This window comes from Ornithorhynchus anatinus, chromosome X2, assembly GCF_004115215.2.
Source record: "Ornithorhynchus anatinus isolate Pmale09 chromosome X2, mOrnAna1.pri.v4, whole genome shotgun sequence".
NCBI lineage: Eukaryota > Metazoa > Chordata > Mammalia > Monotremata > Ornithorhynchidae > Ornithorhynchus > Ornithorhynchus anatinus.
This window is the reverse complement of record NC_041750.1, coordinates 12,573,501-12,597,854: the sequence shown is the minus strand read 5'-3', so window position 1 is coordinate 12,597,854 and position 24,354 is coordinate 12,573,501. Positions and strand designations below refer to the sequence as shown.

At 47.1% G+C, this 24,354-nt stretch overlaps 1 protein-coding gene across 1 annotated transcript in view; it reads right to left on the bottom strand.

Annotated features, from left to right (window-relative positions):
- Positions 1-4,044: 4,044 nt before the first annotated feature.
- The window catches only part of ONECUT3 (one cut homeobox 3), a 113,054-nt gene continuing 92,744 nt past the window's right edge, over positions 4,045-24,354 (bottom strand). Inside the window, exon 2 of the mRNA XM_029052557.2 lies at positions 4,045-4,371. Coding sequence (XP_028908390.1) covers positions 4,076-4,371 — 296 coding nt within the window. The 3' untranslated portion in view covers positions 4,045-4,075. The remainder of the gene's footprint in view (positions 4,372-24,354) is intronic.

Sequence of the window (24,354 nt, the reverse complement as noted above, 5' to 3'; positions counted from 1 at the left end):
GAAGGAAAGATGTTTGCCAATGATAAGAGAGGAGGGAGGCAAATGGGCTGGCCAGTAATGGAGTCAAAGCCCAAGGGCTAGGGAAACATCTCACCCCACAGAAGAATTTCCAAGACCCTTCCAGTTGAGCTCATCTGGATTTTAATGTTGAAGTCTGAGGTTGCTCTGCCTTTTAGCTTAGTGCTCTGTGCTGTGGGAAGAGCTCTCTGGTCCATGGGTCAGATTGAGGAGGGAGGGACATAAAATGAGGAAATGGGAACCAGATGTGCTTGGTCTAAGGGTCCAGCAGCTCATCTTCCTTTAAACTTGGGAGGGAACACGGTGGGAAGAGGGCAGAGAAGGGGATAGGAGCTGCTAGGAATGGGGGTGGGGGTGGAGCCACAGGAGGGGGTCATTAGGAAGGGGGAAAGAGGCAGGCAGAATCCTAAAACTAGGACTCAAGAGGGGATGGAGATTCAGGAATTCAGAAGGGAGAACGTTCTTACAACTGGTTTAATTGGGTTTTTCTGCTCCAACACCCAAAGGCTATAAGCATTACTCAAATCCACCTGCTTAAAAAGCTGAGGTAACAGTGAAACTATAGGACAAGATAACACACAGAGAAATGACCATACACCTTTGGTATAAGAAAAAGGCACTCATCAAACTCGCTACCATCCTCTTCTCTCTCTCTGGGGACAGGAAAAGGGCTAGGGGAACAGGAAAGGAGAAGACTGAGGGCTGGAGGAGAGGGAAAAGAGGGTTGGGGGTGGCAAAAGAGAAGGCCAGAGGGGACTGACAGATGTACCTGTTAACAAATACAGAGGGAAAGGGGCATCTCCAGCACAGACCCTACAAGGGGAACAAAATCTTTGGTATCAGACGTGATTTTCCAATCACAGAATTGAAAACTCAAGTGAGGTAGCCTTAACTTGGGGTCTCACTAGAAATGTCTTTTGCATCCTTAGGGCATGGGGCTCAGCTAGTTTCCCCCCATCCCCCTGCCCCACGCAAGTGGCGGCTAGAGGGAGGGGTGTCTCTTTATGGCCTCTCAGCCCTTGAATACTACTACGAAGTTGGCGTCGAGATTCCACCATCCTTCGTCGCCGTCATCATCACCACATCACAAGACAAGACAATTTGGGGGATAACAAGGGAGTGGGGGTGGGGGCTAGGCAGGGAAGAAGGTTCTCTCTTTTTTTTTTTTTTTGCCTTTTACCCCTTTCTTGATTTTGGCAAAACATGGCTAGCTGCTGTCTTCAAGGTTGGCTCAGTCTCTCCTTGCTCACGAGAGGAACAGTAGTCCAGCATTCTAGCAATTGCCTCCAAATTCTCCACCCACCCTCGGGCCCACTTCACCCCTTTGGAGAATGAGAGACAGTTTGTGCCCAGCCCCCTGAAGTCAGCATTCATTTGGGTTCAGAGTTGCTCTTTTCTCTTTGGGGATTTGAGGGAGGGCAGGGGAAGGACTTTGCCCTTCTTTGCTTTCTTGGTTCCTTTTTTTTTCCTGTTTTTCTGTTTTTCATCAAGGTGCCTAGGTGGTGATGCAAAGTAAATTGAACGGAAACAATCTATCGAGCCGCAAGATTGGGGGAGGGGGACTATACGGGGAGGAGCCCGAGTTTACCCGCATCGTTTCAGCTTCCTGTCCCTTTTCTCTCAAACCCAAGTGACGCTCCTGAATTCTAGTTTCCCCTCCCTGTGCCGCAGGGCGGGCCAGGAGGGAACGAGGGAACTTCGGGAAGTGTGCGGAAGGGGAAGGGATCCGGGTTTGGGGTGGAGGGAGGTGTGAATGAGAAGGGAGATGGGTTGTGTTGTTTGCTCGGACCATCTCGCCGGGTGATTGCTTGGCTTAGTGTACAGTCAGCACAGAGGCTGGAGACCGTGCTGGCCTGTTCCGTCTTCCCAAACTGGGTTTAAGGCAGGCTGTTATTGGCACAAATAAATCTTGCATCTTGTGGAAAATGGGCGGGGATTGTTTTTCTGTTTGTTTGTTTTGTGTGTGTGTGTGCATGTGTGTTGATCTTTTAAAACATCCATTCCCCCTCCCCTCATTTTTTTCCCCAACTGCTCTTTTGGATTTCTGCCACGGGATTCAGGTTGGGCAGTTGGCGGTCTGCTCCCCTCTTCCCCACCTCTCGACTGCATCACAGGAATCCCGGTTGCCTTTGGTTTGCGTCTTTGATAGACGAGACGAGGACAGAAGAGGGCTTTGCGGTGAGATGGGGTTGCGGGGGGGTGGAGGTGGTGGGGAGGTCTGGTGGCAGGAAGGGCAGGGTTGTAATGTTCTGGGGGTTGGCGGCTTGGGCTCGGGAGATGAAACAAAAAGTAAAACCCTTCAGGAAAGGGGAACTTTGCTGAGCCAGAGTGGCCCGCCCCACCCATCCGTCCCCGGGCGGATGGGGCTTTCACTTTCACTCTTCCTTACTAGGGGGATTACAAAAATGATTATTTACTTATTTTTGAATACCCGATTCATGTCCCTTTTAATGTGCTTCTTGACCCGCTTTGCTTCGAGGTGACACAGTGCGACCTGTTTTCTTCTTGGACACCCTGGAATGGGTTGGGGCATCTGGATGGAGGGGTGGGGAAGGAGGCTCCCCAAATTCACTGTGCCCTTCTCCCCGCCCATTTTGGCTTTGGAGTTTCTGTTGATGGAATCCCCGACCAAAGAGGAGTCTTCTTTCGGGTGGATTTGGATATCTTTGGTACCCGGGAGCACCTGGGGTGCAGCTCCGAGGAGCTCCTTCCTTTCATCGGAATTGGCCAGGTGGGTGGGGAGAGGGAAGAAGGGGTGGGTCTTCCCCTCTCTCCCCGTGGAGAAGCTTCTCCGACCCGGCAGGGTGCCGGCGCCGCCCTTGCAGAACAAGGTCAGACACTTCGCCCGGAGGGTAGATGGCACCCTGCATCTGAGCACTCCATCGACGCACTTCTCCAGCCAGGTTCAGGATGCGCCCTGGGGGCGTCAATGGGCAGGAGACGGTGAAGAAACTGAACTGGAAAAGAAGGGAGGAGGGAGGGGAGGGACTTGCCCCAGATCATATGGTGGTCGAGTTGGACATTGAGCCCAGTAGAGCGGTCTAAACACCGGCCCGTTCTCCCCTCTCACCTGTGCGCCTCCGGTATAGAGCTCATCAGCCGTCATGGCACTTCGGGGAGAGCTGCAGGGCTCCCCGCCCCCCCGGGGCTGGCACTCGACTTCCCTTTTCTCCGGACAACTCAAATTCCCGGGGTCCCCGAGCCGGTCGGGTGCCCCCAGGGACAGAGTCGCTGAGCCCACCGGGCCACTGAATGGCACTGTCTGCGCTATTACTGGGAAGCCTGTGCTTCGGAGGGTGGGTCGTCATCAAAAGTCGGTTGGTTGGTTGGTTGGTTGGTTTTCCACCTGGGCGGGCCCTCGGGCAAAATGTGCCCCTGCAGGAACTGTGCCCCTGCAGGAAAGCAGGATCAGAGACAGTGCCAGACCTTCCCAGAGGGCTGGCGGTGAAGATGTCACTTGGGGTCCCTCCTCCCGCAGGGAGGCGAGGAGGAAGGAGAGGATTTTCTCCAGTAAGACAGGCAGGCCAGGTACCCCAGACCAGACAGGCCTTGCTCCACATCCTGGAGAGAGCCCGGAGGGGTTCGAGAGGGAGCCCAATTATGCCTGCCGTGCGGGGGAGCAGATCCAGGCCCAACAAGTCTGACTGTCCCAGGCAGCTGGCTGCAGAGCTGGACCCAGCAGCCTAGGTCCTTCGGAACTGCAGTCAAGCGGACTGGATTGCCTGGGTCTTTCCCCTCCCCGGTACCCTCCTCCCCTTGCAGGAAGCCGGGCATTGCCTGGGCAGATGGCGCCGACTGAGCAGACTCCCATAGAGCTGAGCCGGAGAAGTAGGCCATTGCCTCAGTTTATTCTGAGCATTTTTTCAGGGGGATATTTTCTGCTTGGTCCTCCAGAGCCCCAGACTCCTCTTTGGTACAGCAAGAGCTGAAGAGGTTGGTGCATTGGAGTGAAGAGACAGGGGCATGAGGAAGAGGGGGGTGGGGGGGTGTAACTATGATTCTGGGTGCATTGGGGTGGGAGGGGGAAGGTGGGGCAGGGGTGCAGGGTGGAAGGGACTCATGCTTTGGAGAAAGTGCTTGTGGAGGAGGAGGGCACACCGCCGGGGTTGGTGCCCGGCTCCTCCTGCCAGCGGTTCATGCACCGCCGGCGGGCGTTCATGAAGAAGTTGCTGACGGTGTTGAGCTCCAGGCCGAGTTGCTGGGAGATGGTCATCTGCATCTCCTTGGACGGCCGCTTGTTCTCCTTGAAGATGGCAATCAGGGTGCGGCGCTGCAGGTCCGTGAAGACCAGCCGCTGCTTCTTGGGCTGCAGGTTCCGATCTTTCTGCTGCTCCTGCTCTTTGCGTTTGCAAGCTACACAGGAGATAGAGTGGGGTGGGGGGGCGAAGGGAGAGAGAGGGAGAAAGAAGGAGAGATAGACAGGGAGAAAGATGGAGAGAGATAAGGAGAAAAATGGAGAGACGCAGAGAGAGGAAGAGGGTGAGGGATGGAGAGAGATAAGGAGAGATGGAAAGAGACACAGAGAGATAAGAGAAAGAGGGTGAGAGATGGAGTGATAAATATAGACAGAGAGGGAGAGAGGTGGAAAGAGATGCAAAAAGAAGAGAAAGAAGGTGAGAGATGGAGTGATAGACATGGAGAGGGAAAGAGAGAGAGAGGGACATGGAGAGAGATGGAGACATGGAGAGAGAGAATGAACAGGAGCATTAGCTCTGCTGCAGGGTCCTGCGCTCCCTCCCCTCCCCTCCCCAGCTGGCTCTTTTCTCTCTCCCTTTTACAGGGGCCCCTACCCAGGCCCTGCCAAATCCACCCACCAACTTCCAGGTTGGGTCTAAGATACCTGCTCTCCTAGTACTAGATTGGTTCTAATATACCTCCTTCCCTGGGTTTATACCAGTAAAATAGCCATGGCTAGTGACCTGTTTATAGGATGCTGACAAATGTCAGTTTGTGACAAAAGGGGATTTTTCAGCCATCCTGTAAAAATAGACAACCAGGACTTTCTTAACAAAATATATGCCACATAGAATGTGGGGGTAACTTCACCTTAAATTTGATCAACTCCCTGTTCTTTACATTTAAAATGCAGGGGGATGGGCTCAAATGATATTTTATTCATTCTTGTCACTGGGAAATAAGTCAATCCGCTGCCTCCCTTTTCCCTACAGAATTAGTTTAACATCTAGTGGGGTTGTTCAAAAGTTTGTCATGGTTGCTGAGTAATTCATTTTGCCAGGATAGGTAGCAGAACCAAACAAGTAACCTCAGCAGACCCGAAGTGGGGGTTCTTTCCTGACCTGCTAGACAGAGGGGAGGCTGTAGGTAGCTGCCCCTCTTTTGGGCTCTATTTTGTCCTTCCCTATCCCTCTTGGGAGTAACTGGCACCACCAGCCTCATTGCCAGTACCGGTTTGGCTTCTTGACCCTCCACTTCTGGGGCAAATTACAATCATTTCTCATGATGAATGGGACATTTTTCTCTAGGAGGTCAGCAAAAGGTCAGGATCCCGTTAGTTGGGGTTCACCAGGGGTTGGGGAGTCATGGTGGCAGGAAGCAATGATGGGCCAAGTGGGCTTAGGGTAGAGCCAGGTGAAAAGCAGATAAATAATGTCATTTTAAGGCATTTTAGGATCCCATAAGGGCCCCAGTGATTCTGTTTCTTTATGATACTCTTCCCTCAGCCAGGGCTGGTCTGGTATTTAGGACCACAGGACACAAACTACAGAATGCTTTTTCTAACAGCCCCAGCTTGGATAGCTACAGTTGACCAATGGACTGGTTCCCTGTGACTCTGCAAATAAAACAACACTTCTTTCAACCTCTGTTGAGAAGCCAGGAAAATTGACAATCCGATACTGTAAAGACAATTATATTTTTTTGTTTTCCTTTTCCAAAAATCCCTTTTCTGGATGTTTGCAAGTGCTGGTGAATCAGTTAGTGCTATTGAGGGATGGAGACAGATTAGGAAACATAGTAGGTGAATTTTAGGGAGGCCCCAGAGTTAGAGTAAGGAAGGAGAAAGGAAAAATTAATGTCAGTTGATCTTTGGCCTATCCTACCTTGTGCCTAGTGCTCAGGAAATTATCAAATTTGAAGCTCAGAGCTGATAGAGATAACAGATTAATTTACTGATGGTTATCCACTAGATGCCAATAGAAGAGAGGTATGGACTGGTCAACCAATCAAGAGGTTTTATTTCAGGGCCCAGAATAAGCAGGGTTATTTGAGGGGCCCTATTTAGTCTTCTTTCATGCCTCTACACCCTACCCTGCCTGATCTTTCTGCCCAGGATATCCTCATCCTCCATTCCCCTTCAACTTTGAATGTCAGATCTCTAAAGAGAGGCAGTGAGTAGCTGGGGGTTGTGAGCATTCAGAATCCCTGTAGGGTAGATTCACAGGTTGTTTTTTTTCCTCCATATGTTAACAGTCCAACTCATCAAAGCCTCAGGAACTAGCCTATGAATGGTGAGCTTCATTTGGCTTCTCCGTCAATTTTTTTGTGGGGTTGGCACTGTAGAGAGGGAGATCAGAACCCCCTAGTCCATCTTGTCCCATCTACTTTTGGGTTGGATGAAGAGGAGAGAATCCCAGCCAGCTTCCTTGTGTGTGTCAAGCATTGCTCAGGATCTCAAAGCACGCAGAGCACTGGAAGTGCTAGGATCATCAAGGAGTTGGGAATGGAATAACAACTAGGAGTCCGGACTCCCCATCTGTGCCTATAATATTTAATGATATAACCTGGCACAAGGAGATATGCAGACAGATGGGTGGAGGGATAGACTGAAGGTCTGAAAAGTCCTAGAAATCCTCAAGCTTGGTGGAGTAACTCATTGAGAGAGTTCCAAATCAATGTCACAGAGAAAGTGGAAGGGAAGAGTTGGGGTTAGTTACTTAAAAGCTAGCTCATATAAGTATGCTAGAGAAAGGAGAGATTTTGTTGTTTTGGATAATGCAGTGAGGAGGGGAGAAGCTGCATAGGAGAAATCATTTAGCTAAAAGCCTCAAGCCCCTCTTAGTAACTTAGCAAAGTGGACTAGTTATGAATCTGCTGAACCCCACCTGAATAATGAGGGAGAACCAATCACCTGAAAACTTGGGTAAAGGCTATGAAAAAGAGATATGAAAGGAAAGACCAGAAGATGAGCTCTTAGGGTTGTACATAGACTCTTAAGCCACCCCCTCATCCTTGTTGAAGGATGTAGAGTACAGAAGCTGTGTGCCAACCATTTGCAAGCTTCAGGTGAAAGGAACCAGGGTCCTCTTGGGAAAGTAAGCAAAGAAACCCTTTTGGCTAGTAAATAACCGTGGATTGCTGAAGCCTAGCAGTTCAGATGGGGTTTGTTTTTGCCTTTTATGTACTAAGGAGTCTTTTCCCTTCATTTTCCTGGTGTGAGTAAACTCTCTTTTACTCGCTCACCCGATCATCTGCTCGTTTGGTGGGGAGAGGACTGAGGAGGGGGATAGGACCCAAGCTCCACAGGAACATGTGACCAGAGAGAAAGAAGGAGCAAGTGACATCAGCAATCTCTCTGTGTAGACAGCTTCAGCTCCAGGGGGCTTCCTGGGAGGGCTGCACCCCCTCTTGTCCCACTTGCCTAGAGTCCAAGAGATGCTCTGACCAAAGTGACTCAAGGGGGCTGGCTCAAAAGGGGAGGGTCTGAAGAAGAGCCCTTACTGCTATAATTACATTTTCTGCCATGGGGTGGGGGAGAGGGGAAGGGGAGACTCATGGAGTTTTGAAACCCAGGACTTGCCTGGGGGTCTGAGCCCTCCTCAAAAGTGACCCATTAGGCTGATCTCAGGGTGGGGAAGGCATGGAGGTAAGTCTGTCTGTAAGGGGTGTCATGTCTCCCCTACTTCTACTTTTCACTGACCTTTCTCCCCTCCTTGGGAACCCCAAAGACCCCAGTGTTGACATGGAGAATGCCATTTTTAACTGGAACAACACACTGGGTGAGAAGGGGACTGTGGGTGCCCAGATGCTCCAGATATGGGCCCAGACACTTTGACCTCCCACATCAGATCCTTGGAACCTTCTATCTGGTGGACAAATGTGAGACTCCTTGAACTAATGGAACAAAGAACACTGTGGAACCCCTCAGCTGCTGGCCAATCCCCAGGAGAGCAGGAGGCCCCTAATGGAGACTCTCCTAAAGGAGAATCAGCTCAAACCATTTGGACCCCAGTTGGCCCTTAGGGTGGGTTCCTGATAGGGGCTTGAGGGAGGAACAGGGAGCAGGGAGGCAGGAGATCCAGGGAAACAGATCCTGATGCTCTTTAGTTTCAGCTGGAAACAAATATCCTAAGGACTTAGGTGCTCTCTCCCTCTCCCTCGCCCTCTCTTTCTCTCTCTCACTCTTTTCAGGCAGAGCTTTCAACAGGGGGCCAGATGCCCAAGTCCAGTTTTCTTGTACACAGCGAGCAGAAGATGAGTGTGTTTAGAAGGAGACCTACCCTATGTGCATCAGATGCTTGCAAAAAAACAAAGAAACAAAAAAAAAACCTTTTACGAGAAGGTTGACGTTTCGCGACTTCAACCCACCCCCAGAAGTAACCAAAACCCTCCGACGTGCATGTGGCAGATTCCAGCACTTCAGAGCTCAGATCTCACACTCTTGCTCCCATTATTTCTGTCCCCATCACCACCCTGCCCGGCTCTCCAACCCTCCTCCCGCAGCCCCACCCAAACGATCTGGGCTCAGACTTCCCTCAGGTGGAAGACTACAGACCAGGATTAATAATGTTGGTATTTGTTAAGTGCTTACTATGTGCCGAGCACTGTTCTAAGCGCTGGGGTAGACATAGGGGAATCAGGTTGTCCCACGTGGGGCTCACAGTCTTAATCCCCATTTTACAGATGAGGGAACTGAGGCACAGAGAAGTTAAGTGACTTGCCCACAGTCACACAGCCGACAAGTGGCAGAGCTGGGATTCGAACTCATGAGCCCTGACTCCAAAGCCCGTGCTCTTTCCACTGAGCCACGCTGCTTCTTTATGATTAGAGAATTCTCTAATTCTCTAGGATTAGAAACCAAGGTATGAATCTGCTGCAAAGAACAGACCCTGCTGTAGCTCTTGCCATGCTAGTCTGGGAACAGTGCCCCTTTCTTTTTCACAAGTACTGGTCCCAGAGTCTCTCTTCCAACCACCCCCTGGCTGTGATGTCCCCCTCTAGATGCTACGGCAGGGACCGCACTTTTGAATTCTGTACTGGAGTGGCAAATGCTTCAGCAGTCAAAAAACTGGCATTCAACGTGCAGCCCTCTCATGGGCACATGATAATTTCTCTCTGTGCATGCTGACTGGGGGAATGCCATCTTTGGGAGTTAGAGAGGAGAAGCAATATTGGATATGGAGATGAACCATTTGCTATATGTCAGCGTTTCAAGTCACTTTCACCCCTTCTCCAAATCTGAGGAACTGCCTGCTGGGCCCCTTTGAGGTTTGTTTTCCAGGGAAGAATGAACAGATAACATTAGGAAAGCACTCTGGGCTCCTGAAAAGAAAAAGCCTGGAGAAATTTCAGAGAGCATTATTAACCTGTTTGGAAGATAAGAATGAACAGCTTACCAGCTTACTAGATGAAGCAGTATAATAAATGAAATTGGCAGTTTTATCCAATCACCCATGGAAAAAAACACACATATATCCTTGGCCTGGGGAGTATAAATGGTTATTTTATCAGACTGAAGGAAAGGTACAGACTGGGAAAAAACAAAGAGAGTCCAATAATCTTTCTGGATGGTGGTTAGTAAAGCCTGAAGCTGGGAAGAAACAGAAGTGGGAGAAGGGGAGAGAATTGGCCAGGTGTAACTGATCCTTAAACTTATTTTTTGCTGATACAGCTTAATTCGTCTTAATACGTCTCTTCCCCTGTTCAATCTAATTACAGCTCAGTGAAACCAAAATCGATACTGGCTCAAGTCAGACCTATTTACAACTGTGATCTCAACCCTCTTTCATATTTCCATGTGCAGCTGTTTTTCCTCTTTCCTCTGGCTGGGTGCACTATGTCAGCAAAGAGCAGCGAACAATGGAGGGAAAAACAACCCCCTTCTCTCAAAGCAAAGTGATGACTGTCCTCACCAGAAGTCAAGGCAACTACCACAAGGTGGGTTTCCAAACAAATGACTGCCTTTAGGGACATTTCTACTCTTTGGCTGTCTCCATGAATGGGGTGGAGGAGGTGTGGTGGGGGGAGTGAAGGTGAGGTATGGAAAGCCTGGGGGTTTGGTTGCAAAATCTTCTAGGACCTTTGGGTAGCTGGATCTTCTAATGCTGATGGCTATGCGCCTTGAATGACGGGGATGTAAACTGTACATGCTGTCAACATTTGGAAGAACCCCTGTGCTCCATTCTTTCAAGAAGCCAATTCCACACCCCCACTTCTTGATCAAATCCATCTCCCCAAACCTCATTTTTTTTCTAGAGAAGAATGTACATTTGCCTGTCCTGTGCAAGTGGAATCAGGGGCTTTCACAAGCTCTGGACCAAACCCAGCAAACTGGGATTTGCTCAAAAAATGGAAATTCATTAATGTTAAGTAGAACCAACTATCTTTTATTCAAAGTATCTTCTTCCTAAGGGTCCACAGTTCTGTCCGTTTTTCCCACATAGCATCCCTAGGAAGAGGAGGAAGTCCACAGGCCATAAAGGCTTCTTCCACATGTGACAGGAGAAAATTGAGCCGGATCATTCCTTATGCTGCAGGCATGTCTGCACATCCTTATACCTGTTTTGGCCTTCTGTTGGTTTTCTTTGGTTCTCTTTTTCAGTTGAGCAGAGACAGCAGCTGCCCTGGGGCCAAAAGTGGGATTTGGAAGGGAGCAGCTATTTGCTCCTCCTCCTTTCCTCCCCATGAGCCAACTCTGACATTTGTGCCCTGGACCCCCTCAGCAGTGAAGTTTGGGATGCTAAGATTCCACCCCTTGATAATTTCTCTCTGTGCATGTTGACTGGGGGAATGCCATCTTTGGGAGTTAGAGAGGAGAAGCAATATTGGATATGGAGATGAACCATTTGCTATATGTCTCATTGGGGGAGACGGACAGACAAGAACAATGGCAATAAATAGAGTCAAGGGGAAGAACATCTCGTAAAAACAATGGCAACTAAACAGAATCAAGGCAATGTACAATTCATTAACAAAATAAATAGGGTAATGGAAATATATACAGTTGAGCGGACGAGTACAGTGCTGAGGGGATGGGAAGGGAGAGGGGGAGGAGCAGAGGGAAAGGGGGAAAAGCGGGTTTAGCTGCGGAGAGGTGAAGGGGGGGTGGTAGAGGGAGTAGAGGGAGAAGAGGAGCTCTGTCTGGGAAGGCCTCTTGGAGGAGGTGAGTTTTAAGTAGGGTTTTGAAGAGGGGAAGAGAATCAGTTTGGCAGAGGTGAGGAGGGAGGGCGTTCCAGGACCGTGGGAGGACGTGGCCCGGGGGTCGACGGCGGGATAGGCGAGACCGAGGGACGGTGAGGAGGTGGGCGGCAGAGGAGCGGAGTGTGCGGGGTGGGCGGTAGAAAGAGAGAATGGAGGAGAGGTAGGAAGGGGCAAGGTGATGTAGAGCCTTGAAGCCTAGAGTGAGGAGTTTTTGTTTGGAGCGGAGGTTGATAGGCAACCACTGGAGTTGTTTAAGAAGGGGAGTGACATGCCCAGATCATTTCTGCAGGAAGATGAGCCGGGCAGCGGAGTGAAGAATAGACTGGAGCGGGGCGAGAGAAGAGGAAGGGAGGTCAGAGAGAAGGCTGACACAGTAGTCTAGCCGGGATATAACGAGAGCCTGTAGCAGTAAGGTAGCCAATTGGGTGGAGAGGAAAGGGCGGATCTTGGCGATATCGTAAAGGTGAAACCGGCAGGTCTTGGTAACGGATAGGATGTGTGGGTGAACGAGAGAGACGAGTCAAGGGGGTTTAAAGCACTAGCACTCAATCACCTTGACCCCTCTTACATAACCTCACTGCTATCCTACTACAATCCAGTCTACACACATTGCTCCTCTGACGCCAACCTACTCGCTGTATCTTGATCTTATCTATCTCCCTGCCAACCTCTTACCCACATCTTGCCTTCTGCCTGGAATGCCCTCCCTCTTCATATTTTACAGACAATCACTCTTCCCACTTTCAAAGCCTTATTGAAGGCATATCTCATCCAAGAGATGAGCATGGCGTAGTGGATCGAGCACGGGTCTGGGAGTCAGAAGGTCATGGGTTCACACTTGTCTGCTGTGTGAACTTGGGCAAGTCACTTCACTTCTCTGGGCCTCAGTTACCTCATCTGTAAAATGGGGATTAAGACTGTGAGCCCCACTTGGGACAACCTGACTACCTTGTATCTACCCTAGCGCTTAGAACAGTGCCTGGCACATAGTAAGCACTTAACAAATACCATAATTATCATTAATACTATTATTATTAAGAGGCCTTCCCTGACTAAGCCCTCATTTCCTTGTCTCCCATTCCCTTCTGCACTGCTCTTGCACTTGGATTTGCTTCCTTTATCACCCCTCCCTCAGCCCCACAGCACTTATGTATATATCCGTAATTTATATTAGTGTCTGTCTCCCACTCTAGACTGTAAGCTCACTGTGGGCAGGGAACATGCCTACCAACTCTGTTATATTGTACTCTCAAGCGTTTAGTACAATGCTCTGCACACAGTGAGCACTCAATAGATACGACTGATGGATTGACTGATTACCATTCATTAATCTGTTCTCAGTTTCCTGGTATCTGATTCATTGATGGTGACAGTCTTCTGTCGATGTGTGAGGAGGCCAAGGCTTGAAGCACAGAAGTGACCACAAATGGTGCACATTAGGTTGTTCTGAACACTGGTTGTTCTGCAGCACTTTAAACAGGCTTTCACCTTGTGACTTCTCCTTTGCTGTGGCAGTGCATTTGTATTCAAAGGGCTGAGCCAAATGGCAGATCTGACCCTAAGATTTGTTCTGGACATGTGTTTGCTCCTTTTCTTCCGGTCACTTGTGGAATCTGCTCTAGTGCTGAGCTGTCTTTCCATACAAGATCATCTTAGGAATTATTTTATCATTCATTTAAATCGGATGCCCACACCATTGCAGTTGAGCTGTGATCATCTCCTCAGTTATTAATATTATTGTACATTTTTAAGCACTCACTAAGTGCAAGGAAGATACAAGTTAATCAGGTAGGAAACAGTCCCTGTCCCATATGGGTCTCATAGTTTAAAAAGGAAGGAGAACAGGTATTGAATCCCCATTATACAGAAGAGGAATGCCAGTGACCTCTTTATGTTGGAGGGCCTAGGAGTTTCAGGTAATATTTTGTCACTTTATGCAAGATTATTGCCTTGGGCATTATAGATGGAACTGTTTCCATTGCTCTATATGTATAAGAATGGGGTGCAGGCCTCAGAGCCAAACAATGATGTTGAGATGACAGCAGTAGGGTAGATGTCAATATTTGTCTTTAGGCTGACTCCGCTTTTTGAAAGTTGTGCTGAATATGCCAATGCATCTTGTGATACAAAAACAGCATTTTGCAAGAGCACGCTGCCCAAGTAGCAGAATTTACTGATGGCTTTAAGCTGTACATCATCAATGGATACCATTAGTGCACGAGCTACAGTATCAGGCTTTGGTTGAAGCATGACTTTGGTCTTTTTCAGACTGACTGTCAACCCAGAGCCATTAGTAGCTTGTGAAAAACATTTAGTGAGAAATTTGTGATATTTATTGAGTATCTACTTGGTACTAGGCACTGTACTCAGTACTTGGGAGAAAACAACAGTAGCCAGACACATGTTCCTTCTCCTCAAGCCTACATTCAAATGAGGGAGACAGACAAAATTGACTTTTTCCTCCTACTTAGACTCTGAGCACCATGTGGGATAAGGACTGTGTCCTACCAAATGATCTTGTACCTGCCCCACTGCTTAGAACAGAGCTTCACACAGAGTAAGTGCTTAACAAATACCATAATCATTATTATTATTATTATTGTTATTGTTATGATGATGATGATAAAGCCAGAGAAAGAACAAGTCTAAGCAGGAAGCAATACAAACATATCAGGATGAAACACCAAAAAAATTGAATGTGCAGATAAATATATAAATAATATGTATATTTTTCATTTACTCATATCTGTATGCAAGTGGTGAGGATACAACTGAGGTGCCACATAAAGTGGGGTGTTGGCCTGACATTGCTGGGACAATTGTGAATTAATTGAGGAAGATGTTTTGGAGTAAGTGTGATTTTAGCATAGCTTTAAAGATGGGGAGAGCTGTGCTCTTACAGATTTGGAGGGGTGAGGGAGTTTCAGGCTGGATGAACAGCCATGGAGAGGTGGGAGAGTTGATGGTGAGGTATCATCAGATGGAAACCTTGGGAGGAAAGAAGAGTGTGAGCTGGGGAAAAGTGGGTGAAGAAAACCAATATATATGGATGGAGAAAGCTGGTGGAGAGCCTTGAAGTCATTGGACAGGAGTGTCTGCTTGACATGCAGGGAGCTGGTAACCATTAGACATTTTTGAGGTGTGGAGAGATGTGTGCTGAAGATGTTTCTTGCATCAGTGAGAAGGGAGGCTGGAGGCAGGGAGGCCAGTGAGGAGGAGGATGTAGTAGTCTTACCATGATATGACTAGAACCTGGACCAGGGTGGTAGCTGTTCAAGTGGAGAGGAACGGGTGGATGCAGAAAATGTTATAAAGAATCAGCAAGATTCAGCAATTAAGGAGATTTGAGGGTTGAAAGAGAGTGAAGATTTAAGATTGTGCCAAGAGTGTGGGTTTCTGGGACAGGGAGGATGGTGGTGTTATTGGCAGGGATAGTAAAGTTAGGAGGAAGACAAGAAGAGAAGATAAGAAGTTTCATTTTAGACATTTTGAGTTTTAGGTGTCAGAGGGACCATCACATGCCTATGTGCTGAAGGAAAAGTGGGACTGTAGATTTGTTGAGTGGTTGGGGTTGGAGAGGTAAATGTGGGAGTCGTCACATAGAGGTGCTAGTTAAAGCCAGGTAGGTGGATCAGCTCCCAGAGAAAGTGAGTGGGAGTGATTGGGAAGAGTTGGAGTCCCAGAAGAGAGCTCTGTGGGAGATCCTGAGTTAGGGAATGAGAGGTGAAAGAGCAACTTGTGAATGAAACTGAGAAGGAGCAGTCATAGAGGTAAGAGGAGAACCAGGAGAAGACCTGGTCGGCAAAACCAGGGTCTGAAAATGTTTAAAGGAGGAGGGAATGGTCCAAGGTGTCAGAGGCAGCAGAGAGGTCAAGAAGGATTAGGGTAGAATAGAGCCCATAGCTTTGGCTATGAGGAAGTTATTGTTGAACTCGGAGAGTGTGGCCTCAGTGAAGTGGATGAGGCAAAAATCAGTTTATATTGGATAAAGAAGGGAGTTGGTGGTGAGGAAGTGAGGGCAGCAGGTGTACACAATCCATCCAAGGATTTTGGACAGGAATTGGAGTACGGTGATTGGGTGATAGCTGGAGAGGGCAGAGGAATCCAGAGAAGGCTTTGAGTGCATTTGAAAACAATGAGGAAGGAGCCATTTGAGAATGAGAGGCTGGAGATAGAAGTAATGGAAGAAGAAGAATGGGAGAAAGTGTTTTGGGGAGGTGAGGTGGGATAGAATCAGAAGCAGAGTTCCAGGGTTTGGATTTAGAGAGCAGACAGGAGACCCACTCATGAAAGACAACTGGGAGGACAAAAAGGAAAGAGGGTAGTAGATTGGTGAGGGAGTGATGAAGACACTTTGGAAGTTTACGAAGTACTTGGTTAGGATAGCCAGGGGCACAGGGAGCTTTAGGAGGGAATGAAAGGTTCTGAATAGTGAGTGGATTGTGGGCATGGGAGTCGATGAAGGAGAAATGGAAGAGAGAGCTGGATTATAGCAGGGGAGAATGAATTTGAAATGCCAGAAATTGGCCTGATGTCTGGACTTCCTTCCGTTGCATGTATGCGAGAATGGAGAAAGCAGATTGTGGGAATGATTCCGGGCTAGGGGTTGATGGTGCAAGAGAGATGGAGAGACAGGAAGGCAAGGGCACTGACTTGGATGCAAAGGATAGAGATGAGATCATGGACTTAAAGGGATAACTAGCCCCATAGCACTTTTGTACATATCCTTAAATTTGGTGGTTTCCCCTACTTGTAATTTATTTTAATGTCCATCTCCCCTCCTAGGTTGTAATCTTCTTGAGGGCAGGGGAGATGGACATTATTATGCCTATTTACTCTATTGTCTTAGGGAACTGGGGAGGAGACAATTCCATTTCAGTGCTCCCAAGAAGTAGATTTCACCCAGCTTCCTTCCTCCCCGCCCCACCATCAAAAGCCCAGTGGGCAGGCAACATATCTACTAACTCTGTGATATTGTATTTTCCCAAGCTCTTAGTACAGTGCTCTGCATACAGTATGTGCTCAATAAATAACACTGTTTGATTGATGAATCAGTCTCATTACTGTGCAGTGTCAGCAAGATCCTAGCCTGTATCAACTACTGAAGAGTGTTGTCAACTGAATGCTCCCAGATTCACAATGTAGCTTCAGATTATAATGTGGCATGGGAGACAAGCATTTCCCAGCATGTCAGGCAAAAGAAAAGTGCTGGGAGCAACACTAGAATCTCTGTACAGTTTTCGTACACCTTAGAAAGCATCGGACACCATCAGTAGATCTGGACTCTGGAAATCAGTTAGTAAATTTGCCTGCCCTGAGCAGTTTAGCTGTCTTGGGAGTTCAGATGTCACTAGTTGATGCAAGAGTCACATAGTATTGGTGGCATGACCAGCCAAGTCAGAGCTGGGAATGCTGTTTTCAATCCATTTCCCATTCCCCAGCACCCAGTAGGGTAAAGTTGGTATGTGGAAAGGACCCGTCCTGTTCAATTTAGTCTATGTAGCCATGAGGGAGGATGCAACAAGAGACTTGGATGCCTGTGTTATGCTTCTCCACCTCCGGGAAACTCTTCTAACTCAAAAGACTTCTGAGCATCATCCAAAGTCCTGGAGACAGTCATTAGTACACAGTTGAACATAGATGACTGTGCCCTCAAGGCACTTAGCCAAGAAGATATGCAAATGATTGTAAACTACTTCACTAAGTCAGCCAAGCTCTATGGAATGACGATAAATCTAAAGAAATCCAAGGTAATGTAGCAGCCTGCATCAGAGAAGGCAATACACACAGCACAGTCTACATTTGCTACACAGAATTAATGCTGTCATAGAACTGTTACCTAGGCAGCTATTTTCAGGGTCAAGTGGCAAGAAAGGATCACAAAAAATATAGTCCTAATAATGTTGGTATTTGTTAAGCGCTTACTAGGTGCTGAGCACTGTTCTAAGCGCTGGGGTAGACACAGGGGAATCAGATTGTCCCACGTGGGGCTCACAGTTTTAATCCCCATTTTACAGATGAGGTAACTGAGGCACTGAGAAGTTAAGTGACTTGCCCAAAGTCACACAGCTGACAAGTGGCCGAGCGGGGATTCGAACCCATGACCTCTGACTCCAAAGCCCGTGCTCTTTCCACTGAGCCACGCTGCTAGAACAAAGTAAGTCTCCTAGCATTTAAACATTCATTCAATCACATTTATTGAGCACTTACTGTGTGGAGAGCACTGTATTAAGTGCTTGGGAGAGTACAATACAACAATAAACAGACACATTCCCTGTCCACAATGAGTTTACAGCCTAGAGGGGGGCATACAGAAATTAATATAAATAATTAAATTGAAAATATGCACATAAGTGCTGTGGGCTTGGGGGGGGGGGCAGCGGCAGAGAGGACAACAGGACCAAGTTAGGGTGACACAGAAGGAAGTGGGAGAAGAAGAAAGGAGGGCCTAGTCAGGGAAGACCTCTTGGAGAAGTGCCTTCAAAATAAGGTTTTGAATGGGGGTAAAGTAACTATTGGATTTGAGGAGGGAGGGTGTTCCAGGCCAGAAGCAGAACATGGGCAAGGGGTCGGCGGGAAGATAAGACGAGATCATAGTACAGTTAGAAGGTTAGTATTAGAGGAGTGAAGTGATTGGGCTGGGTTGTAGTAAGAGAGTAGCAGGGTGAGATAGGAGGGGGCAAGGTGATTGAGTGCTTTCAAGTCAATGATGAGGACTTTTTGTTTGATGCAGAGGTGGATGGGCAACCACTGGAGTTTTTTGAGGAGTGGGGTGACATGTCTTGAACATTATTTTAGAAAAATGATCTGGGCAACTGAATGAAGTATGGATTGGAGTGCGGAGAGACAGGAGGCTGGGAAGTCAGCAAGAAGGTTGATGCAGTAATCCAGACTGATGCAGTAATCACCTCAACACAAACAGGTCTGGGTAGGGCATGTGAAGAGAATGGATGACAGGAGGATACACAAGCAAGGTGTGAGTGTATGTGTGTGTGTGTAAGTGTATACATACCTAGATTATATAGAGAGATATACACACATACACACACACATATGTATACTTTTGAATCCAGTTTTGGTCACTGTACTTTGAATGGATGTGGAGAAACTGGAGAAGGATTTTTAAAGGGAAGGACAAGAGATCATAAGAGAGGAGACTTAAAAAATTGATGCTTAGCTTGTAAAAGAGAAACCTGAGGGGAATTATAACTGTCTTCAAGTGTATGAGGAGGGTGCTGACCATTGTTATCTGTGCTCATGCAGGCCTAAAAACTAAGACATGGACTTAGGTTGCAGTAGGAGAGGTTCCAGATAGACATAAAGAAGAACTTCCAGACTACGAGGGTGTTAACTCCTGTTTATACACTCTCTTCTCCTACTTCACCCCAGTTTGCACTCTTCATTCCTCTCAAGCTAACTTACTCTCTTTGTCTCTCATCCATGTATTTCCAGCCACCAAACTCTTGCTCACATGCTTTCCCCCGCTTGGAACTCCTCCCCATTATACTCTGCCAGACCACAGGTCTCCCCATATTCAAAGCCCTTCTGAATCACATCTTCTTCAGGAGGTCTGCCCCTATTAACTTCTGAAGTCTCCAAATTATATCCCCAACTGCCACTTTGGCATTTTAGGTCATTTACACACTAGTGCATTCACAATTACCTGAACAGTTGCCTGTAGCATTAACTCATGTACATACCCATTTTTCCTTCCATCTATCTGAAATTTATTTTAGCATCTGCTTCTCCCATTAGATTATAAATTCCCTGAGGGCAGGGATCATGTCTACCAACTCTATTGTACTTTCTCAAGAGCTTAGAATAGTGCTCTGCACATGGAAGGTGGTCAATAAATACTATTGATTGATTGATAACATATTGGAATAGGTTGCCAAGGAAGGCTGTAGAGCCTCTATCACGAGAGAACCTTTAAGGTTGCGGCCCCTAACAGCCCCCCTTCCTTTGGTTGCAGATTTTCCAAGCAGGGAAGTCTTTGGGGATGCCAGTCACTACCACTGACTGGAAAGATATTCTCCCCCTCTAGACTGTAAGCTCAATGTGGGCAAAGAAAGTGTCTAATGATTATGGGATTTGTTAAGCGCTTACTCCCCTCTCTCAGGATTACAACTGGAGAGTTTCCAGTACCTACCGGTCTCGTTTATGGGAGGGAGAGTCAAGCAGAGTCATACCAGTTCTATTCCTAATTTGGGCAGTGGTTAGTGAGTGGAAGACAATCTGCTACAAGTCAAAATTTACCTGTGCTGGGCAGCAGCAGCATGGGAGAGAGTCGAGGGTGGAGACTCAAGTTTACTGCGTGGAAGAAGGCAATGGTAAACCACTTCCGTATTTTTACCAAGTAAGCTCTATCGATACACTACCAAAACAATTGTAGATTGAAGTGGGGTGTTCTGGGAGAGATGTGTCCATGGAGTTGCTATGGGTCGGAAATGACTCAACAGCATAAAACAAGTTAAGCTCTGGGTTAGATACAAGGTTATCAGGTTGGACACAGTCCCATCCCACATGGGTCGTCTAGGTAGGAAGGAGTAGGATTTAATCCCTGTTTTACAGATGAGGAAACTGGGGTTCAGAGAAGTTAAGGTCACACAGCGGACAAATGGCAGAGCTGGGATTAGAACCTAGGTCCTCTGGCTTCCAGGTCAGTGCTCTTTCCACTAGGCCATGTTGCTTCTCTAATTCTGTTGTAGAGTACTTTTCAAAGAGCTTAGTACAGTGCTCTGCACACAGTAAGGGCTCAATAAATACCATTGATTGACTGATTGATGTCATGAGGCTCAAGAGCTGGTGAATATAACAACTGATGGTGCATGGACCCTGAGTCTCACATACCATTCTCTATTTCACTTGTGACTGTGTTCTCTAGATACCATCTCTTGGGGGACTCCACTTCAACCAAGGTTTTCCTTCTGAGAAAGTGACTCTTGGGGTCTGGAGTTGGGGAATCAGCATCTAGGACTTGATTGGGCTGGGGTTGGGGGTAGAATCTTTGAAGGTGATGGACAGTCAAACCAAATTTAATATAAAGCAAGTTCATCCCTGCTCAATTGCTCTGTATATCTCCCCAGGTGATTGACTCTTCATTGATGTCATTTACTGACTCTTCATTTATTGTGTACCCCTGCTTCATCTTCTCCTCTCTGCAAGCAACATCAGCAGCAGCAGCAGTGATATTTTTTGAGCACTTACTATGTGCAAAGCACTGCACTTTGAAACAAAAACTCCTCACTCTTGGCTTCAAAGGTCTCCATCACCTTGTCCCCTCCTACCTCACCTCCCTTTTCTCCTTCTACAGCCCACCTTGTACACTCCACTCCTCTGCTGCTCACCTCATCACGGTCCCTTGTTCGCACCTGTCTCGCTGTCAACACCTGGCCCACGTCCTACCGCTGACCTGGAATGCCCTCCCTCCTCAAATAATAATAATAATGATAATAATGGTATTTGTTAAGTGCTTATTATTTGCAAAGCACTATTCTAAGTGCTAGGGGGGAATACAAGGTAATCAGGTTGTCCCCTGTGGGGCCCACAGTCTTAATCCCCATTTTACAGATGAGGTCACTGAGGCACAGAGAAGTTAAGTGACTTGTCCAAAGTCACACAGCTGACAAGCAGTGGTTCCGGGATTAGAACCCATAACCTCTGACTCCCAAGCCCGGGCTCTTTCCACTGAGCCAAGCTGCTTCTCACTAACTCTCTTCCCCTCTTCAAAGCCCTACTGAGAGCTCACCTCATCCAGGAGGCCTTCCCAGACTGAGCCCTCCCTTTCCCTCTGCTCCTCCTCCCCTCCCCATTCCCTCTTCTCCCACCCTCTGCTCTTCCCCCTCCCCCCCCCATAGCACTGTGCATATTTTTATATATTATTTATTACTCTATTTTGTTAATGATGTGTATATATCTATGATTCTATTAATCTTGATGATATTTACGCCAGACTACTTGTTCTGTTTTGTTTTGTTCTGTTGTCTGTCAACCCGTTTTGACAGTGAGCCCATTGTTGGGCAGGGATTGTCTCTATCTATTGCCGAATTGTACATTCCAAGTGCTTAGTACAGTGCTCTGCACATAGTAAGCACTCAATAAATATGATTGAATAAATGAATGAATATAATACAACAGAGTTGGTAGATACATCCCCTGTCCACAACGAGCTTACAGTCTAGAGGGGCAGACTTTCATTCCAGTCAATAATGGTGACTGGAATCCCCAAAGACCTCCCTGCTTAGAAGATCTGCAACCAAAGAAGGCAGTCTGTTAGGGGGCTCAGCTTCTTTCAGTGGTGTCCTTCCCCTCATCTACTCCTGACTCTGAATATGTTTCCATGCTTCCCAGGCCTGGAGTAACTGATCACTGTCCTGAAAGCAAAGCTTCTCTCTCCCCTCCTTCAAGACTCTCCTCAGTGTTCACTGCTATTGTGAGGCCCTGTGGGGAACCTGGAAGATTCTCAGATTCTAACTGCACTTTGCTCTTGGTTTGTTTACCTCCAGCCTCTCACATACATTGTTCTCCAATCCTGAAGTTCCCATACAGCCCTCAAGACTCTACTAGCTCACAGTTTTCCCCATCTTCCGAGACCTCTTTAAATCCCACTTGTTTTAGGAAGCTTTTCCATGTTAATGCATAACACTCCAATCACATCAAGCCTTTATTTATGGTATTTGTTATATGTGCCAGGCACTGTACTAAGCACAGGGGTAGATAGAAGCTAATCAGGTTGGACACAGTCTAAGTCCCACAGGGTGCTCACAGTCTTAATCTCTGTTTTGCAGATGAGGGGCCTGAAGCACAGAGAAGTGAAGTGACTTGCCCAAGGTCACACAGCAGACAAGTGGTGGAGCTGGAATTAGAACCCAGATCCTTCTGACTCCCAGGCCTGTGCTCTGCCCATAAGACCACCCTGCTTCATGGAATTTCTATATTTCATTCTTATACTTGGAACTTATATACAATGTGAATTTATATACTATGTATAGCTTTATTTGTATATTCAGCTATTTAATCAGGTATTTCATCCCGATTTAATAGTAGTACTTTCTGTTATATCCTTGTTCTTCCTTCTGCTCTCACTGTTCATATATAATTTTTATTTGATCACTCCACTTGGGGAGTAATGTAGCCTAGTGGAAAGAGCTTGGGTCTAAATTCTAATCCTGGCTTCACCATTTGCCTGCTGCATGAACTTGAGCAAGTGATTTAACTTCTTTCTTCCTCAGTTTCCTCATCTCCCTCTTACTTATACTGTGAGCCCCATGTGGGTCAGGGACTACATCTGATTATCTTGTATCTATCACCAGCACTTAGAACAGTACTTGAAACATAGTATTATTAGACTGTAAGCTCCTGGAGGGCATGCTTATGTGTCTTGCTTCTGTTGTAGGCAGCATGTGACTGGTGAATACTAGTGAATACCAAAGGTTTGGTATTCACTAAGTACTCAAGAAATACAATTAACGATGATAATGGTCAGAACCAAGAAAATCCATTCTGCCCACTTGGAAGGGCAGATAATGCCACCTCTCAAGGATTCACTGGGGAAAGTGCTTAGTATATTGTTCTACACAGAGTAGGCACTCAATAAATGCCACTGATTGATTAAGGGGTTGAGAACATAAACCTACCATTAATCTGTTCTAGATTCACCCCACACCACCACAATAGGACTGAACTTGAAGTCTTTCAAAGTAGCTGGTTATGGGCAGTGTCTAGCAACTCTGTTACATTGAACTCTCCCAAGCTATAAGGACAGTGCTCTGCACACAGTAAGTGTTCACTTTGTGAACACAGTGATTGATTCCACCCCACCATACAACGGATTGATTGACTGATTGATTAGGAGTTTGCCGGTCTCTCTCTCAAACTGTTTTGGAAACCAGGATGCCCCATCCTAGCCTGCTGTGGCATAGTGGAAGCTCAGCTCCCTCTGGTAGTTACTGAGTATGAACAAGGAGGAGCCGGGCCAAATAGCCCCACATCAACAGTTTGCTGGGCTCCCCCACCTACATTGGTGATCTCCCAGAAAGCCTTGTAACCTCACCCGAGAGACTAAACCCTCTCTGTCCTGGCAAAGAACCAGACGGCTTTGAAGTCCTTGTGCCTGTTAGCCCCAGAGTGAGTGTCCTGCCGAGAAGCTTCTTTTCCCTGGATTTAATCTTGGCAACAAAATAAAATACCAACCAAACCATCCCTGAAGGGACATAATAAGGAAAATCATGTGGCTGTTGTTGAGAGTGCTCGATTATGCCATCCAACATGAAATCTTCCAGGCATTTAACTAATATCTGATGCTTTCCAGGCCACCAGGGCTTGTCAAGTAGTGGTTTCTGTATTACAGCCACAAAAACCTCAGTTTTCTCAACCCTTGGCATTCTCACTCTCTTCCTCTGCAATACAACCTGTAATTTTCTGACCACTTTGCTTAAGTGCTGGTGATTTGTTGAAATCACAAAAGACAGCCAGAAGCTTTCAGCAGCCACATGCTGTTTGCAAAACACCTGGCTCCTCTCTTCTTCCCATCAAGCAGATTTGATTGAGTAAAGGGAGAAGCCTGGAAGAGATGGATTTGAACAGGTCTCTGGACACTGAGCTATGTTGCTGAGTGGAAAAGTGGTCTCTGGAAGTGAGATGCCTTGGTTCTAGGCCTTACCCAACTACTTACTTGTGGGCCTGGCCCAGGAACTAGAAGGGAAAGAAGGGAAGGGAAGTGGTAGTTAGTAGGTAAATGAAAGTGGAAGAAGTCTCCTATTCACACTGTAAATAGTGAGCAAAACAACTTCCCTTTTTTGCCTACATCTTTTATGGTTTGTAAGAGTGAGACTGTGCCCCAAACAGACCCTAATTAAAAATTTTGCCCCATGTTTCTTTTCTAATCATAAGTCATTCAGAGAATGGTAATTTCCTGAAAGAGTTGGCATTTGCAAACCAGTGGCCCAGGGCAGAGCTCTG